Source organism: Staurois parvus, unplaced genomic scaffold (genome assembly GCF_062004578.1).
Source record: "Staurois parvus isolate SC_StPar_1 unplaced genomic scaffold, SC_StPar_1.0 ptg000414l, whole genome shotgun sequence".
In the NCBI taxonomy this organism is placed as follows: Eukaryota; Metazoa; Chordata; class Amphibia; order Anura; family Ranidae; genus Staurois; species Staurois parvus.
This window is the reverse complement of record NW_028318210.1, coordinates 8,659,944-8,679,484: the sequence shown is the minus strand read 5'-3', so window position 1 is coordinate 8,679,484 and position 19,541 is coordinate 8,659,944. Positions and strand designations below refer to the sequence as shown.

The window sequence follows — 19,541 nt, the reverse complement described above, 5'->3', positions numbered from 1 at the left end:
TTCTCGACATCATTCTATGAATTAGCAGAATGGTATATGTACTCCCCTCTCTCTGGGTATTTCCCCCCTCCACAGATCAGTAAACGAATGCATAACTCCACCCACCAGGAAAGGTCCAATTCTCTGTAGGCGTCTGGATGGAGTTTATCAATATAAGGATCAGGGATCATATTAAAGTCACCTATTATAAGGATATTGGATGTTAGGTAATTAGCCAAGAGTGGAGTCAAAACAGCTAAAGATTGTGTGGAGGCTGAAGGAGGCAAATATAGTCCAACCAGAACCAAATCAAAACAGCTTATCATAGCATGTACAATGACACATTTGCCCTCAGGATCTAGCTCAAGGTGGAGAAGGGTAAAGGGAAGAGGTTTATGGATTGATATGCTAACCTCACAGGCAAAAGCTCGTTTGGCCCTACTTCCCCTGTGGGTCATAGCAATTCACTTAGTTTTGCACTTTTGTGACCCAGATTCAGCCAACAGCAGGCTAAAGCTGTTGGCTGACATCATTCAGCCAGTCCAGACTTTGTAGAGATCCTGACTTTAATGTTGGGATCCACCCATGTGCCTGATCAGTAGCTGGCTTAGCCCCTCACCGCACTGCTGAGAGGCTGAGACAGCCGCTTCTGCCCCCTCCACAGCTTGGCATTCCAGTGAGCTCTAGTGGGGCAATGCAGGGAGCCAGAGACTGACAGACACTGCTCTCTGCTCAGAAGATTGAGAACTGAGTGATCAACAGTCTTTGATCACTCAGCTCTCGGTCTTAGAGGCAGATGCAGCATCCACCTAGGTGAGTATGTTTGTTTGTTATTTTGAAATTTCAAACTTGTCTTTTAAGCTGGCCATATGCGATTAGATTTTCATTCAAACATAGGTAATTTGTTCATCTGAACTTTCTTACCGTCACTACATCAATCACTTGTATTCAAAAGCCTGTAAAATTAACTCCAGACCTACTATTTGGAAGGAATCCCATGCGTAGTAAACCAATTCATTACAATATGTATGATTTTACCAAACAAAAAACAGATTCACAGTTAGAATCTTTCTCCCGCAAAAAAAATTCCATTCTGCTTCTTTGAATTTTCTCGTCATTATGCTCAAGAATGAATGTTAATTTGCCCCCACTAACCAGCAGAAAATAGAACAAAAATTTTCAAATTAAATTCTACTGGCAAACGGCCAGCTTAAGTTCCTCAAACTGCATACATAAAATGGTTGAAAAAAATTCTCTTTAAACACAAATCCAAAACACATATTTGGATGTTGCATTAGACCAACAGAATGGTTTGTGTCATTACTTCTGTTCCGCACATGTACTACAGCATACACAGCAATTAAATGCAAAGGCTGCCTTTTCCCAGTAGATATGTACCAAGGCGTGTTCTTCATCTCACCTTCAAAGCTCGACACCTCTTTGTACTTCCTGATATCACTGCTCTGATCTCCAATTATGCCCTTGGTTGGTTTCAGCACTTTAAGAAAGATGTCTGCTATCCCCATCCCTTCCCATTATCGCTGCTGACCTCACATGAAACATTTCTCCCTGCCTGTGACCTGCCTGTAGGAAGCACAGCACTGCCAGCGTTTAATTCCCACCTGCAACTCCCAACTGGATTTTCTCATTTGCCGGTATACCATCATAGCCATAAATAGAACAAGACTGGAATAATTGGTGAGTACTATTGCAGACCAGAAAAGTCTGAGCCTTCAGCATCAATGCAGGAAAAAGACAATCTGTCTCTGGAAGATGGATGATGGTGATCTAGGAGGACCAAGGTACCTGGAGCACTATGAGTGCCCTTAGAGTGCACCTGAAAAATGGCTTGCAGGATTAGATGGACCATACAGTGCAGCAGATCTCTTTGTGATGGGGAGGGCTCTGCATCTGGAGGTATTTGCATCTGAAGTCATTGATGGTGCAGCATGTTTTGTTCCAGCAGGTAAGCACTAACTGCTCTAAGACAATGATGGGCTGTAGTGAGACTGTGTGTGTTCTGATACCTCCGGCTCTGTGATTTATTACTGAGGAAGAAACAAGGGGTGTGCACACAACTGAGACATCAGAAGGAGAAAAAAAGAAAGCTGGCGTTTACTCTGTCACATCTCCAGGGAGCCAAGATCATTTAGCCAGCTGCTGCGTTTTTCTTGAAGTTACCTTCAGCCCTGCAGTGAGGTGCCAACCACTTTGCCCACTCTGCCATTTCTGGTCCTGCAGATAAGGTGGCCCTTGCATCTCCTGTGGAGGGCTTTGAGCTGTCTCCTTCCTCTCTTCAACATATGGGCTGCAGATGAGGGTGAACAAGGGAGGGGAGAGGATCTATAGCTCTTTTTTTATGTGTAAGACTGAAGAACTGCATTAGAGATGGGGTGCAGCCTGCAGATTTGCCTGGGTGCTGCATGCTCCAAGTGATAATGCTTTCTCGTCTTTTGGCCGATCGGACTTCCAGACACTGCAGCAGGGTGACCTGGAAAAATAGCATGGCAAAGGATGTCTGCTGAAGTGGAAAGTGAAGCGGCTGCTGAAAACCAAGCCGATACCCCAGGTGAAGACACAGCCACTACTACTACTCCAGAAGTGGATGTGAGAGAAGAGGTGAGCATTGAAGGTCATCTGTACTACTGTCAAATAGTACTGCCTAGTACGAACAGAGCGTAACTAAAACTTCATGTGTTCTTGTGTATGTATGTTTCTATAGCCATCTACCCATATATGCATTATATTCTCATATCTATAGGGCTTATTTCATATGTAATGATGTTCATCAGCTCGTAGCAACCAATCAGATCAGCATCAATTTACAGAGGTGAAAATGTTGATTTTTATTCAATGTTTGCAGCTGTTGGTTGCTGCACTTTGTACATTGCTGCTTGCATTATTAAATGCCAGTGTCACAGGTGTCATAATTGTTATATTACATGTGTGTTGTATTACAGCTCTGCACATTGCACACACCAATAGGATCACTGAGCAAAAGAGAAGCGATGAGAAGTAACCAAGGTGACCAATCATAAATCAGATTTCAGCATAATGGACAAGCTAAAGAACACCGCTTCTTAAAATGTTGCCCTACACCACTGTTCTTTCTTTACTAAGCCACACGGCTAGGGTGATATACTGAAGGAGTTCTAAAAATGCACACAATAAATTGTGTAAATAGTCACTTTGATTCGCCAATCATGTGCAGATGAAATAAGTCAACAAGAATTTGCTTTTCGATTGATTGGTTAATTAAAGTGAATATTTACACAAATTAATGTGTGCATTTTTAGAACTCCTTTAGTAAATCAGCCTTAGTGTGTTTCATTTTTAGCATTAGAGTAGCTGTGAGTTTCATGGATTTGTCAGCCTGCAGCTGAGCAGGGGTTAAGCTGCTGGTAGTAAAGTGCCCAGGCTGCAGTACTTAGCATCCTTCTTCTTCTGCTGCTGCTGATGCTGTGTACACTGCCCTGCTGATGGGAGATGCGGGGAACCAATGTGCTGCTATGAGATAAGGCAGACATCTGGGGAATACTACAGAGCAGCAAATTACACAGCCTCCCAGCCCAACAATCAAGAAGGACACATTCAATGCAGAGCCTTGCAGGTCATATTATATTCCTGCTGGCTGCCCACCCTTATGTGCCAAACGCGGCACTCTGGGAGAAAGGCTGCGCGAAGTGTAACGACAAAAATACTTATCTCTTTGTCAATGCTGCATTGAACGCTTTGCAGGCATGAAGCTGAAAACACTGCAGTTACCTCTCCCTCGTGTGCTCAGGCACTCACTGGGATTGCTGGGATACTCACTGCTAACTGTGCTGTGATAGAAAGGGTTAAAGCAATAGGCAGGCTCAGTGACAGCGCCTTAATGGTAAATTGGTGTTTGAAGCGTATTGGAGAAGTTAAAGGCCAACTCCAACCATAACTGATAATTTCACTTTCAAGTAGGAACCAGCAAGTTAATTCACCCGACAGCTTTTTATCTCTCTTAGGCTTCCGCAATGTAGTTTTTGCCTCAACCGCCACAGGAAAAGTGTCACTCTCTTGCAGCTAGGCTCACACTTTGTTCATAATTGATGACTGATTCAACCAAAGGAACAAACTCAAGTATCATGGAGAAATTTGTGCATGACTGCATGCTGATAAACCAACTTCTATATTGTAGTATATCCATAAAAAAAATGCAATGCAGCAGGAGTGAGACTACTATTGCATTTCATACTTCCGAGCGCTTACTCATAGAATAACTAAACAAAAATATTAGTTTTGGCATTAAAGTGATATTAAATACTCAATTTTTAAGCCAATTTGTGGCAGCTGATTTAATTACTTACAGAGTATGCAGTTTCCTCTCATCTTTTAGTGATTGCCTATGTTTCAATTTAAGCCTGGGTTCACAGCGATGCGGTGCAAAATTTGCACTGGTTTCTGTGCGATTTACCCACCACATCATAATCGCACCCCGTTCACATGAACCATTGCGGGTGTGTATTTTAAGATAATGACACCACGAAATCAGTTCACAAAACGCGGTGCGATATGCAGAATCGGATCGCATAGGTGTGAACACCCATGAGAGCTTGAACTGCACTGCATATGAGCACCACAAACCAAAAATGTTATTTAATTAATTTTTAATGTTCAACTCAAACTCTCCCATCCATCCATGTCTCCATGTTTATTTTGCTGAGAAATCATTCTGAAAAACACCCCCTAGCATTTCTGGCCCTGGCCATCTTGAGTAAGGGCAGATGATTTATGTAGCATTTACTTCCTGGAATCCATCTGCCCTTACTCAAGCATTCCCCTCCTGAAGACTCCTGGGATGTGCCTAGGCATGAAAACCAGAAAGTAACTGAAGAAATGTAAAGAAAAAAAAGTTTAAAACAAGTAAATATAATATTCTTTCCTATCTATTTAATAGTGCTAGCAACATAAGGATTAACAATACTCAATGTTGATTGAGAGAGTGAAGCTCTACTTTAGGTTGGTGCAATAATCACTGCATTAATAGAAACACACAGCCCTATAGCCTAGTATTATTATTATTATGATTATACAGGATTTATATAGCGCCAACAGTTTGAGCAACGCTTTACAAAATGAAGGTAGACATTACAGTTACAATACAATTTGGTACAAGAGGAAACAGAGGGCCCTGCTCGTTAGAGCTTACAATCTAGTATAGTAGGACACTCCTCTGCTACTCCCTTTTCCTCCCCCCCTCTTCAACAAGCTAACAGACTGACTCTGTCCACTGTTAGCGCTTTCCTATGAATACCAGAAGTTCAGGGAAGCAGCAATGAGAGAGCAGGAGCTAGCAGCATTGAATATTTATTACAGGATCAGACTCTGAATGTTTGCCAAGATATTCATTCCACGGTAGTGCTAGTCCTTGAAAGAAGGTTGTAAGAAAATATAAGGCTGGACGTGGACATTACAGTCTGATTGTGCTTTAACCTCAAATCTAACCTTACACGTTACAGCCTGAGTGTACAATCTATTTAGATCTACCAAAAGGTATAGAAGGTAAGAGTCTGCCTAACTAAATTCAAATTAAATGGCTTGTTTAAGCAGGCTTTCAAAACATGTTTTCTAGAGAGACCATACAATCAGACTATAACATGTATAGCCACTTTAGTTTTACCAACAACTATGTAGTACAAGGCCCAACCTGTTAAAAAAAAAAGATTGGTAAATATAATTATGCAGAAATGGTACCAGCCTGGTCCTACACAGGTCCATCTCTCCCTTGGAAAGGACATGTGGTGACAGATATGCTCTTGTCACCAAGATCACAGATCCATCAAGACCAGCATGACCTTTTTTACAGTATGGTAAAGACTATGGATTGGAGAAAGTATAGTTCATGCAGTGAAGAAGTCTACTTCCTTCTAATGTGATAAGGCAACAATCCCCCAATGACCAACACATTGAAAGATCCTGTGTGTAGTGAAAAGTATGTCCTATGCCCTCAAGTACTCATTTCATGGAAGTAAAGCCATATACTGCCCACTTGCCTCAAGCAATGGTCGGATTGTTTCTGCGTGTATATATCAGCTTTCTTGACATAAATTCTATGTGAAATGAAACACTGTGATGCTAACTTCTAGGTATTAGACTTTTGGCCTAACATGCCCAAAAGCTGGAAGACACATCGGGGTTTATTTACTAAAGCTGGAGAGTCCAAAATCAGACTCCCTTCTGCATAGAAACCAATCAGCTTCTAACCTCAGCTTGTTCAATGAAGCTTTGGCAATGAAACCTGGAAGCTGATTGGTTTCTATGCAGAAGGGAGTCTGATTTTGGACTCTCCAGCTTTAGTAAATAAACCCCATCGGGTCCATGATGAGTTTCTTGAGTTTGGTGTGGAGGAACTCGAGTGGCCAGCAAAGAGCCATGACCTCAGCCCTTTTGAATACCTAAGGGGTATGTTGGAACGCCAGTATCAAGATAGGTCTTCCCATCCAACCTCAGTACCTGACCTCCCAAAAGTTTTTCGGGCTGAATGGGTACAAATTCCCATAGACACACTCCAAAATCTTGTGGAAAGTCTTCTCAGAACAGAAGAGGCTTTTAAAGCTGCAAGGAGGGGATAGCTCTATATCAACGATCATGGTTTTGGAAAGGAATATCCAACAAGGTCACAACTTAGAAGTGTGATGGGCAGCCATCCACAAACCTTTGGCCATATAGGGGGTTGATTACTAAAACTGGAGAGTGCAAAATCTGGGGCAACTCTGCATAGAAACCAATCAGCTTCCAGGTTTTATTGCCAATGCTGAAGTTAGAAGCTGAGGCTACCATGCACAGGTGCACCAGATACCGAGTGCACCAGTTTTAGTAAATCTACCCTATAGTGTAATATTGTATGTTTGTATAAAACTGAGTTTAGGAAAGGAATAACCTACATAAATGAAACATTTTATAATGAGGAACAAAGTCAAATGCAATGTATTGTAAAACAGGAAAGTGATGGTATCTATATTGTGAATTGTATTCATAATGTATATTGATCACCTATGCAAATACAGGTCTCTTAATGTCAGGAATGTTCAAACTTTTCTTGTTGCCACAAGCACACATTAGTTTCTTCTCAAAGCCCAACTGCTTCTGCACTGCAAGGGTTAAATGCTCTTTAAAGTCCAGGAGACAGGAAAACAATTATTGCTTATCCTCATTTCTCCTGGCAGCCATCTCTTTTCTACACTGCAGCGCTTGATTCTTCCTCAGTGTCATCAAGACCAATGCAAGGTCCATAGTGCTGCACTGATGTTCCCTGGAGTTCAATATTTGTTTTTTGTTGTCTGTGTTCTATTGAATAGATTTGCATTCATTTCCTGTCCTAGAGACACAATAGGAAGTGAGAGCAAATCTGTACAAAAGTGAGCAGACTGTCACTCATGTACAGTTGTTTTCATAGTTAGTTTCCCCATTGGAAGACTTAACCTCATCTCCTCTATTTCTGGTGACAACTGCAAAATGTTGGATTTCTCATTACTTTCTGTCTCTTGACAGAAAGGATTATTTGTTCCCATTTGGGGCTACAGACAGTAGGTAAACCTGACAGATGATCTAATGCTTCCCATATCTATTGAAAACTAAAAAAAAGTTTGGTCTAAATCAGCGGTCACTAAATGGCAGACCGAGGTCCATGAACAGCCCCAGTGGCACTGCCGCCTGGACTGCCAGCCTGCAATGACAGATCCACCGCTGAGCAGGGAAGTCGTTATGGCAACATGACATCAGGTGTGCGCCCCGCCCCTTTCAGCTCACTGTCTCTCCGGTTCCCGCTCCCTTCCTGTACACAAGCGTCCAGCAAGGATCCCGCCACAGCTCCTGTCTGCCCTCAAGGTAGGGTGTAGTCTTACAGGGGCACTCTGATGGGCACATTGAATGTTAAGGGGCACTCTGATGGGCACAACATAGAATGGTCCCATCAGAGTTCTCCTTAATATAAATGTGCCCGTCAGAATGCCCCTTAACATAAAATGTGACCATCAGCATGCCCCTTATTTTATGTTAGGGGGCACTCTGACGGGTCCATTTTATGTTAGGGGGCACAAATGGGCACGTACTGTGAAAAGGGGCTCTCTGATGGGCTCGTGATGGAAAGGGGCACTCTGAAGGGGAATATGATGTAAAGGGGCACTCTGATGGGGAATATGATGTAAATGGGCACTCTGATGGGGATACCTGATGTAAAGGAGCACTCTGATGGGCACACCTGATGTGATGGAAATACATGGTGTAAAGTTGCACTCTGATGGCAACACCTAATGTAAGGGGGCACACTGGTGGGTACACCCTATTCGGAGCTCGGCCAGAAGACCAGACCTCCTTGAATTTTAAATTTTACTTTGAAATAATTGTATCTGCATCTCCACCATGACAGCTGTCATATTTACTTCTGTCATGTCATGGCCATATTCAGCTAGAACTCTTTAGCACCTACATTGTTTCTTACCATTACATTGATAATATCGGTTAGTGCCTTGCCCTTAGTAAAATAATATTTTTAATAAATGTAGGGCAGCACAGTGGCTAAATGGTTAGCACTTCCACCTGGCAATACTAGGGTTGTTGGTTCAAATCCCAGGCACGGCACCACCTGCCTGGAGTTTGCATTTTCTCCCTGTGGCTGTGTGGGTTTCCTCCAAGTACTCCACTTTCCTCCCACACTCCAAAGACATGCTGGTAGGTTAATTGGCTCCTGTCTAAATTGTCCCTAGTATCTGTATGTATAAATGTAAGTTAGGGATCTTAGATTGTACACCCCAAGAGTGGCACGAGTGCCGGGTGGGTCTGAAGCTGGTAGCAGGCAGGTGAAGACCCAGGAGATCCGGATACGAGCCAGGTGCAGATGCAGGAACGTGGGTGCAGCAGCAGGCAGGTATGTCGGCAATCAGGATGCAGACCAGGAACGGATACAAGAGCGTGGATGCGGCAGCAGGCAGGTATGGCGGCAACCAGGATGCAGGCCAGGTGCAGGACCATGGGTGCAGCAGATGGTAAGTATGGCGGTGACCAGGAGGCCAGGTGCAGGACCGTGGGTGCAGCAGCTGGTAAGTATGGCGGTGACCAGGATGCAGGCCAGGTGCAGGACCGTGGGTACAGCAGCTGGTAAGTATGGCGGTGACCAGGATGCAGGCCAGGTGCAGGACCGTGGGTGCAGCAGCTGGTAAGTATGGCGGTGACCAGGATGCTGGCCAGGTGCAGGACCGTGGGTGCAGCAGCAGGTAAGTATGGCAGCAATTAGGATATAGGCCAGGTGCAGATACAGGTAAGTAGGTGCAGCATAGTCAGACAAGCCATGTCAGGATCAAATGAGCAAATCAAGTACAAGGGAGCAGGCAAGCGGATAGTCAGGCGGATAAGCCGGGGAGCAAGCGGAGTTCTTTCTTAGTCAGGTCAGATCAGATACAGGCAACAGAATCAGGTTATGGAGTGCAGAACGTTATAGACCAGAAGGCATTGACTTAACTTTATTGGAGGTTAAAATAGCCCACCTTGCGGTGACTTGTACGCTACTGCGCATGCACGCACTCGCACGCTACCACACATGCGCACTCGCACCTCCGCATCCAGAAGGGATCCGGCGCTCTCATATGGCTGCATGGAGGAGGGATCCCTGAAAGGTCCTACCTTGGGCCAAGCATGCAATGAAATCCACAACTGGAGTTCGGCTTTAAAATATACTGCACAGGATATCATTAAGCTCTTGCCACCCATGTAACGCATATTTGTCATAGCAAATAGTGTGACCTATAAAGCCCACATATAGTTTCATGGACAGCTGAGATTTCTGTATGAGCGCACTTGCTGGGGTATATTTACTAAAACTCGAGCACTCACAATCTGGTGCAGCTGTACATGGTAGCCAATCAACTTCTAACTTCAGCTGAATTAAAGCGTAGGTCCAGTCAAATTTAAAAAAAAAATAAAGGTCAGCTACAAAAACTGTAGATGATGACTTTAAAAAAACACACCTGTCCCATGATCCCGTGGTGTGCGCTAATGGCTGTCCTGTGTCCTCGGCGATGGGATCTTTAGTGTGGGAACCCGGCTATGGCAGTTTGCGGATTCACAACCGGGTGTCCACTGCGCATGCGCGAGTAGCGCTGTACTGTGTGAATGGTCACAAGGTATTCTGGGACCGGTCACATGTCCCAGAAGACTACTGGGAGGGGGGGGACAACTTCTGCTTCAGATTGCCTAGGGGCGACCGCAGTGGAAGTTGCAGTGGGTACGTGTCAGATTCAGGCATCCTCTCCCCCCCCACTCTCCAAAGGTTCCAAATCCTAATGGGGAGTGGAGGACGAAGCCTTAAAATGGAACTTCCCTTTTTGGGTTGAGCTCCGCTTTAAGCTCTGGCAATAAAACCTGGAAGCTGATTGGTTTGTGCTCCAAGCACAATGACCGAACTGTCATGGACAGCTCTTGATCTTTGGTCATGATTGGGAGCTGGCAAAACAGGCTACCAATCTACCGAATATGTGACCACAGTGACAGCCAATCATAGTGGTTACTTAACTGGGAAGTCCATCTCGCCCCCCGCCTCCATTCCTGGCATACAGACTCACTTAAAGGGGCACCAAGGCTTGGAGAGAAGGGAAAATTGATGGATTAGTAAAATATTGAATATTTCTCCCAAGGGCAGTCTAGTTATTTTCAGATCCTATAGAAGCACAACTGAACTAGATCAGTAACCTGTAATAATGCTAACATGGATCATTTATGAGCATTGCTTTACACTACGGCGTTTGTCAAAAAGATGGACTGGAAAAGTAGTTGGTCTCAATAATGAAATGCAATAACAAAATAGAGATGGTTAAGAAGCCGACTGATGCTGCTCAGTACCATCACATCTGTTTCCATGACAATGGAATTTACAAATAGGGGGGATTGTAAACTTGGGCTATCCACTAAAGCTGCCGGAAAACAGCAGCAGGTCAGCAAAGGAATCCATTAAAACCGGGAAAACACTAACGCGGATTTCTGCATTACCTGTAGATTTATTCATTGGTGTCTTGACTCTCTTGATGAGTTCATCATATTATCCCTCTCTGATACTGAACCTTCCCTTCAATGACAGTATTATCTCTCACATCAGCAGTAAATCAGTTTTTCAGGTGTTCCAATGAAGTTGACCATATGATAGTAAAATGGCATTTGAAATTGTGGATTTCGGAACATTCGTTTGATTTACTAATTGTTAGTTGGATCAAATTAACATTTGTTGTTGACCTTGGTGATGAGAAAATTTGAAGGGGCAGGGTGGAAACATTTTCTTGAGCAAACAGTGAATGTGATTTTTGTTTGGGAAATTAGTTTCATTTTAAACTTGAATTTTAATAGAACATTTTTAGATATGTTTTAGTGACAATCATTCAAGCGGAGCTCCACCCAAAAGGGGAAGTTTCGCTTTAATCCTTTGTCCCCCGCTCCCCATTAAGGATTGGTACCTTTGGGAAGTGGGTACCTGAATTTGACAGGTACCCGCTCCCACTTCCACTGTGATTGCCTAGGCGATCGGAAGCAGAAGTTGTCCTCCTCCCTTCCTGTAGTCTTCTGGGACACGTGACAGGTCCCAGAAGACTACGGGGCCACTCACAAAGAGCAGCACTTCTTGCGCATGCGCAGTGGGCACCCGGCTGTGAAGCCACAAACTGTCATAGCCAGGTGTCCACACTGAAGATGCCGATGCCAGGGAGAGAAGACGGCCGGAGAAACCAGTTGTGGTGAGGACACCGCTGGACCGAGGGACAGGTAAGTGGCTGTATTTTAAAAGTCAGCAGCTACAGTTTTTGTAGCTGCTGACTTTCATTTTATTTTTTTTCCAGGTGGAACTCCGCTTTAACACCTTCCCGCCCGGCTTATAGCAGATTGACGGCCGGGCGGGACACTCGCTGTTGTGACTGGGCATCATATGACGTCCTGTCAAAATGAGCCGCTCACGCGCCCGCGGGGCCGCGCAGCGGCGAGATCTGTCACCGGTTATGTCCACGGGATACAGCTGATGACAAATGACTACACTGGCCCATTGCCAGTGTCATGTGAGTTCTGTGACCAATCCCAGCAGATCACATGTCAATTGTATACAATGGATGGCTTCCTGTCATACCATGCTTTGTATACAATTATTTTGTTAGCTGTGACTGGTCAAGGCAGTCACATGATACAGACAGGGCCAATCACAGCCCATCTGTATCATGTAATCAGCTTTGCCCAATCACAGCTAATCACAAGAAAAGACTGAATTAATCAGTTTCATTCAGTAACAATGATTGCAAATATCAATTAAATACATTGGTATTAGCAATCATAATGTGTTAAAAAAAATCCTGATCACTTGCCCAGAGTAGTTCAATGCTACTATGGTAACATTGTATTGCTTTGGTCACAGTGTGTTGAAAAATAAAATAGTAAAAAAAAGAAAAAATTTAATAAAAAAAAAAAAAAAACAATAGAAAATGTGAAAAAAAAATACAAATTCAATTATTATTATACATTTCGCAGAATACATTTTGACCTACATTTATGAAGAAATTTTATTTATTTGCAAAATTTTATAACAGAAACGAAGAAAAGTGCTTTTTTTTTTTCAAAAGTTTCAGTTGTTTTTTGTTTTATTTAGCAAAAAATAAAAAACTCAGCGGTGATTAGATACCACCAAAAGAAAGCTCTATTTGTGTGAAAAAAATTATAAAAATGTCATATGGGTACAGTGTTGCATGACTGCGCAATTGTAATTCAAGGTGCAACAGCACTGAAAGCAGAAAATTGGCCTGGGCAGGAAGGGGGTATACGTGCCCGGTATTGAAGTGGTTAAGTGTCTGATGCCATTATCAAATGTATTGATGAGATTTTTGTTTGTATGAAAACCTACCATTATATGGCCAGGAACTACACTGCATCTGTGCAGCACAAATCAAAAACGCTATTTAATTCATTTTTAGTATTTAAAGCACACTCCCCGATCCATCCATGTGTCCTTGATTTATTTTTCTGAGAAATCACTTTGAACCCCCCTAGCATTTATGGCTGGAGCCATCTTAAGTGAGGGCAGATGATTCATATAGCATTTACTTCCTGGAATCCATCCATCTGCCCTTAGCTCAGGCATGCAGACAGGAGGGTGTGCTTAGCTGAGAAAACTCCTCCTCTTCTCCTGAAGACTCCTGGGATGTATGACATAATTTGCCTAGGCCTGGAAACCAGGAAATGACTGAAGAAATGTAAAAAAGTTTAAAACAAGGTAATATGATACTTACCTATCTATGAATACTAGCAGCATAAGAATTAAAAATAGTCAATGTTGATTGGGAGAGTGAAGTTCCACTTTACTTTAGAGTTTTATTATGACTCATGTGTCAACAAAGACGCTGATCTGTAATTTGGCCATTTATTTAATGCTGTTCTTTATGAAAGGCGAGGTGGTAGATGCTGCTTTTTGCTTTGCAAATTATATACGGCACTGCAGATCCACCATTAGGGTAGGTTCACACCTATGCAGGTTGAGTTTGAGCCGTTTCTGCATTGAGTTTTGCACTTGCGTTTTTGATGCGTTTTGCAGGTTTTTTTTTTTAATTAAAATTTTTCTTGTTACTAGGAAGATTTAAAAGGAAAAATGCATCAAAAATGAACCAAACTCGCAATACATGCTTTTCTGCAGCATTTCCATTGAAGTCTATAGAAACAAAAACGCAACTTTTTGCATTAAAAAAAGTCCCAGATCCAGTCCAAAAAACACACCGGGTGAAACCGCACAGGTGTGAACATGTCCCATAGGAAATCATGTTAAATGGGCTATACTGCAATTCTGCAAAACATTGCGGAAAACGCTTAGGTGTGAATCTAGGGTAAAGTGACCAGTGCAGCCATTAAACTGCTGTGAATTGAACTGTTATCGGACGTATTTAGGGACTTGCCTGGAGTTAGACATTCACAATTAAATTTAAACTAGCATGGTGGGTTACCCTAGGTTCACATCTGTGCGGGTGGTGCCTCTGTGGATCCGCATGAAAATTTTTTGCAGCCGCACCACCTGCACAGAGAAATGCAGACTCGCGGGCGGGTGCCATTAGTTCTAATGGCACGCCGCCCACACTGGGAAACGCAACTGTACTGGGAACCGAGGTTCCCGTGCAGGCTGCATTTTCAAAAGAAGTGCAGGGACTTCTTCCCTGCGTGTCATGGGCACGGGAGTCCATTCAAATGAATGGGCTCTCGTGCCTGTGCAAAAAGCGGCCCCCACGGCCGCATATATGTGAACCGGGGGGTAAATGTGTTTTGCAGGCTTCCGAGGCACCAAAAGTCCCAAAAACTGTACATTTCCAAAATGTTTGCTGCAACACACTATGGTGCGTTTCTCCGCATTGCTCTTCAATGCATATGTGTTTGCTGCATCGTCTTGGTGTGTGGGGGTGATCTTCAAAATGAATGGAATCGTAATGCATCAAGGCATGTAACGTGTGTTGTCACCTGCTGGGTCAACATGTGCATAGATGTACATCAGCTATGTTAGTCAATGAAGAATGGTCAGCGACAAGATATTCTAATCTTTGGAGAAAAGCAGCATGTTGTAGTGGTAATTATTCAAAAATCAATGAATGGATCCACTTTGAACCACAAATAGTGCCAGAGACAAAAAAGTGATTGTAAGAGAGAATGGAGTCAAACCAGCCAATAAAGAGAATTTTAAATGCAGCAGAGCAAGCCAGGCAAATGGAGATAGATATGAAATAGTTCATTGTTAATTGGTATGCTTTATTATTTTATTTCATTTTATCTACAGTGTGTGATTATCCAAAGCTTCTTATAGGGAGTTCAGTTAGATAGCGGTGGTCTATCTCCAGTCGTCCCATGTGCTCTTCACATCGCCGAATCTCCAGCTATTCAATAAGCAGCACTAATGCTCCCTACTGAGAGAAGGTTTACGACTGTTCAGGGGGGTGTCAGACTGCTGGAGATAGACCGCTGCTCTCCCATAGAAGGCAATGGTCCTTATCCTCACCCTGGGGATTCTCATTTTTAGGTCAGCACTGGAGTACAATTTAAAAGAAAACAAATTTAAGACAACATTTATCGAGCAATGTTAAATACACCCTGCATTCATCTAATGCTGCAGAAACCTGTTAGGACATCCTGTAGATATAAAGAGTTGCGTCGTGTATATTTTTAATAACAGCCTAATTACAGACTACCAAGAAACGCATTTTTTTAGACAGCCACATTTGTGGGCCTATTTATACTAAAGTATGCATAAACCTAATCAATAAAATCTTACTCAAGCTTTAACCTGTTGATGTACTTTCCAACCCACATGGAAGAAAAATATATTTTAAATATATTTTAAAAATATTCTTACCAAATATATTGACATATATTTGAAATACTACAATTTTCGCCGTATTCAATATATTTATATATATATATATATATATATATATATATATATATATATATACTGTATGTTGAAATGCATGTTTATGTATTATAAAATATATGAAAAATATTTTTCAAAATATATATATTTTTTAAATATATTCTTCAGATTTTTTTTTATCATATAAAAAAAGTCATTTTAACATATATTTTTACATATTTAAGTGTTCTTGCATGGCAAGACCACTTACTGTTATCTCACATATATATTCTTATTGTTATAGCCAAATTTACCACCCTAACTCCTCCCACAGTTTTTACACTACATAGACAGTAATATACCGAAACGTGCAGATTGTTCCCAATTGGTGTGCTATTACTTTGTGGAACGTTTCGCCAAATGGTTCATGAAATATCAGCGTTTTTGTGGTGAAATTGGTCCCATAGGAATGAATGGTGGAATGTTCAAAATTAGAGTGGGAGCTGACAAAAGCTGCCACTAAAAATGTCCACGGCTAAGCCATAGTCCTGATAGTTTTCACAATATGACCATTTGTTTGCAACTCATGCCGCCCATTGACATTCATTGAAACTCCACTCTAGCCACCTCAAATTTGAAGGGCAATTTCTAAATTGCGACTGTGCCTTCATTTTTAATATTTCAGAGACATACTATGCATCAAAATGTAGGTCTGGGTCTTGTGATTCTCACAATATAAAGCAGAGTGACAAAAGCTAGAGTGTGAGTTGCAGACTACTGTTGGAGGCAAGATCACTTCACACAATTTTCCCAGAAATTTTAGCTTTTCTAGTTGTAAATGCATTCCAAAAATGTATATTAAATGTATTATTAAAGACACAGTATATTTGAAAATTTATGTGTAAAAATGTTTCATATATTTTGTAATATATAAAAAACGCATTTCAACATACAGTGTGTGTGTGTGTGTACATATATATATATATGTATATATACTATATATTAAAATATATTTTGAAATATATTGAATACGGCCAAATTTGTAGTATTTAAAATATATGTCAATATATTTGGGAAGAATATTTAAAAAATATATTTAAAATATATTTTTCTTCCATATAGGAATGTAATTTTCAATCATGTTAAAGTGGTATTAAACCCAAAGCTAAAAATGTATTATAGTGCAGCTTACCAATAATTAGAAGTGGTGGCTGCATTAGGTTTCTTCTTTAATGCTTTTTTCCCCGTTTTCACCTGGTGACCTGGCCAGTAACACAGCTCCTGTATTAGTGAGATACAACTCTGGATCAAGGCGCACAGGAGGCACAGCAGAGAGGGGGGATTTAAATACACTAAACAAACTAAAGTCAAACCCCAGCCTACACTTTTTAATCAGTTACAGCAAACAGGTTTTTGTTCCTTTTGGGATAAAGATTTTGCATGACTAAATAAATGCTGATCATTTTTATTTCCCCTGCCAGTGTCAAGTGGTTTGTCCCATCCCTGTAAACTGATACATTCTGCTGAAGAGCTTAAGTTTCTGAAAAACAGACTTGCTGGCTGGATGACCAGCTGAAAAACAAAGTCTAAAATAGAAAATGGTTTAATACCATTTTAAGTCCTCATCTTTTGATAAATGAAAAAAAAATATTGGTGTGTGTTTCCCCCAAAACCCATACCAAACTCTATGCAGGCATGCAGCCAACTAGACAAGAAAGGAAGGGGCAGTAAGTGTGCCTCTCCTACGTAAACCATGCCAAACCACACGCCCTCAACATGGGAAGGGTACTTTGTCAGGAGGGCCTCCCTACAATGCACCTTGTTTCCAAGCTGATGAGGACAAGGTCCTCACCCCCACATCCCTGGTCTGGTGGATATGGAGGCCTTTGGGGGAACTTTGGAATCTCAATGCCCCCTTTAAAGTAAGAGGGCCCATATATATCTGCCCCCTGTCTATGTGAATAAGTAAGGAGTATATAGTACCTCTTGTTACTCATTTTTTTTTATCAAAAATAAAGTTTATTGAGGTACATCCAATAAACAAAATGTGTACAACCTTTGCACATGTCAGTAATGGTGTTCTAAGGCACTAATACATCAAAGCTGATAAATCAATACCAGAAAACATCAATCCCCTCCATCACTACATTCAAGTAAAATGGTGACGGCTGTAAAGAATTGCAAAGGCAAAGGGAGCGTACAATGATAGCCGTATTATGTTCACTCTCAGAGTAGGATCCATCCTTTCCTTCACTGGGTAAACTGTAGCATCCAGGGCTTTTTTTCAGCAGGAATGTGAGGATCCATCCTTTCCTTCACTGGGTAAACTGTAGCATCCAGGGCTTTTTTTCAGCAGGAATGTGGTGGAACGCAATTCCGGAACCCCCAGCACTGAATGTAATGCCAATGGGTGCTGAAGGGTCTATTGATGCTGGCTGCTGGGAATCTATTGTCACTGGAGGGGATCTATTTTTGAGTGGAAGTCTATTGTTGCTGGTGGGGTATCTATTGTGGCTGGGGAGTCAGTTGTTGTTGGGAGGGATCTATTGTTGAGGGAGAGGTCTATTGATGCTGGCTGATGTTTCTGCTGGGGGACTATTGTTGCTGTGATGGTATTTTGTTTCAGGGGGTCCATTGTTGCTAGGGGGGTCTATTGTTGTGGGGGAATCTATTGTTGCTGGAGAAATGGATCTATTGTTGCTGGCTGCAGGGGATCGATTTTACTGCTTTTCATGTTCTAATTAACAAATTCCATACAAAATATTTAGCACCACAAAATGATACTTTGGTTCTGTATTCTTTAAAAGGGGCGGTAATGGGAGGTGGGTAGGGGGTTGAACCAAGGAACAATGCTCAGAGGTGGGTAGTGGGCGAACACAAGGGGTGACTCAGATTTAGGGAGTTCCTGCACCTATTATCTGAGAAAAAAAGCCCTGGTAGCATCAGAGCAGAATTCTATCTAGCACCAGGTCAGTAGGAGTAAGGCCTGGGACAGCTAACCATTCCTCCCATAATTTGTATAATTTTCCTTGGTATTCCCTATGTTGAAAATAATCTTTTTCCAGTCTAAGGGAGCTACGTGTACCCATTCTTTGAGTGTGAGCTCTGTCAGACTTCCACTGTTGAAGGATAAGCCGTCGAGCTTGAAACAAAGCTCTATTGACAGCAGCCTTCTGAAAATCAGTTAGTTGGAGGTCATTCAGTATGCCCAAAATCCAACGGTTGGGTTCAGCAGGGACATCGACTTGGAAGACTGCATTAATGGTGTTAACAATGTCTGACCAATAATGATGGAGTTTGGGGAAGCGCCATAAGCGGTAAATAAGGTCAACCTACGTAGCAGCACACTTAGCACTGAGGGGGGACTGCAGGACTTGTTATTAACTGCTTTCCTGCCTCCCTATAGTAGAACTACTGCTACAGGGTGGCAGGGCCTGCACAAAATCATGTGTGTGTATATATACATGATTTGCATTTCCGGGTAGGGGGCACACGTGCGCACCACCCTACCCATGCTACCATTGGCGGCTAGGGATGTCAATCACCGTGTCCCAGCCAGAGATTCCCCGCCAGCACCTAGCGAACGCCGTGTAAAACTGACAGGGGAGAGACCTGTGAGTAAACAATACAGGTCTCTCTCCTGCCAGCAAGGACATGCTGCTTTGTATTTCTCTGCACAGCAGAGAAATACAAAGCAGCATGTCTCCCTAGTAAAACACACAGCACATAATGTTAAACAGCACACAGTTAACCCTTTGATCGCCCCAGATGTTAACCTCTTCCTGCCCAGTGTCATTAGTACAGTGGCAGGACATTTTTTTAGCACTGGTCACTGTATTAGTGCCATTGGGATGTCAGTGGCAGTTAGTCAGTTCCCACTGTGTGTCATAATGCCCACTGCAGTCCCACAGTCCCCCTATAAGTCGCTGATCGCCGCCATTACTTGTGTAAAAAAATAAAATAAAACTCCAAGTATGTATAACACCATTTGTAGACGCTATAAATTCAACATAAACCAATTCATTTACATGTATTGGGATTTTTTCTAGAAAAGACATGTAGCAGAATACATTTTGGCCAAATTTATTATTTATTAGATATTTTTTATTTTTTACTGGATATGTTTTATAGCAAAAAGTCAAAACTACTGGGTTTGTTTTTCAGATAGTTTTTTCTTTGTTTATAATGC

At 42.1% G+C, this 19,541-nt stretch overlaps 1 protein-coding gene across 1 annotated transcript in view; it reads left to right on the top strand.

Moving 5' to 3' along the window:
* Positions 1-1,404: 1,404 nt before the first annotated feature.
* LOC149454967 (transmembrane protein 151B) overlaps positions 1,405-19,541 on the top strand; it is a 118,950-nt gene continuing 100,813 nt past the window's right edge. The window contains exon 1 of the mRNA XM_089686920.1: positions 1,405-2,598. Coding sequence (XP_089543046.1) covers positions 2,494-2,598 — 105 coding nt within the window. The 5' untranslated portion in view covers positions 1,405-2,493. The remainder of the gene's footprint in view (positions 2,599-19,541) is intronic.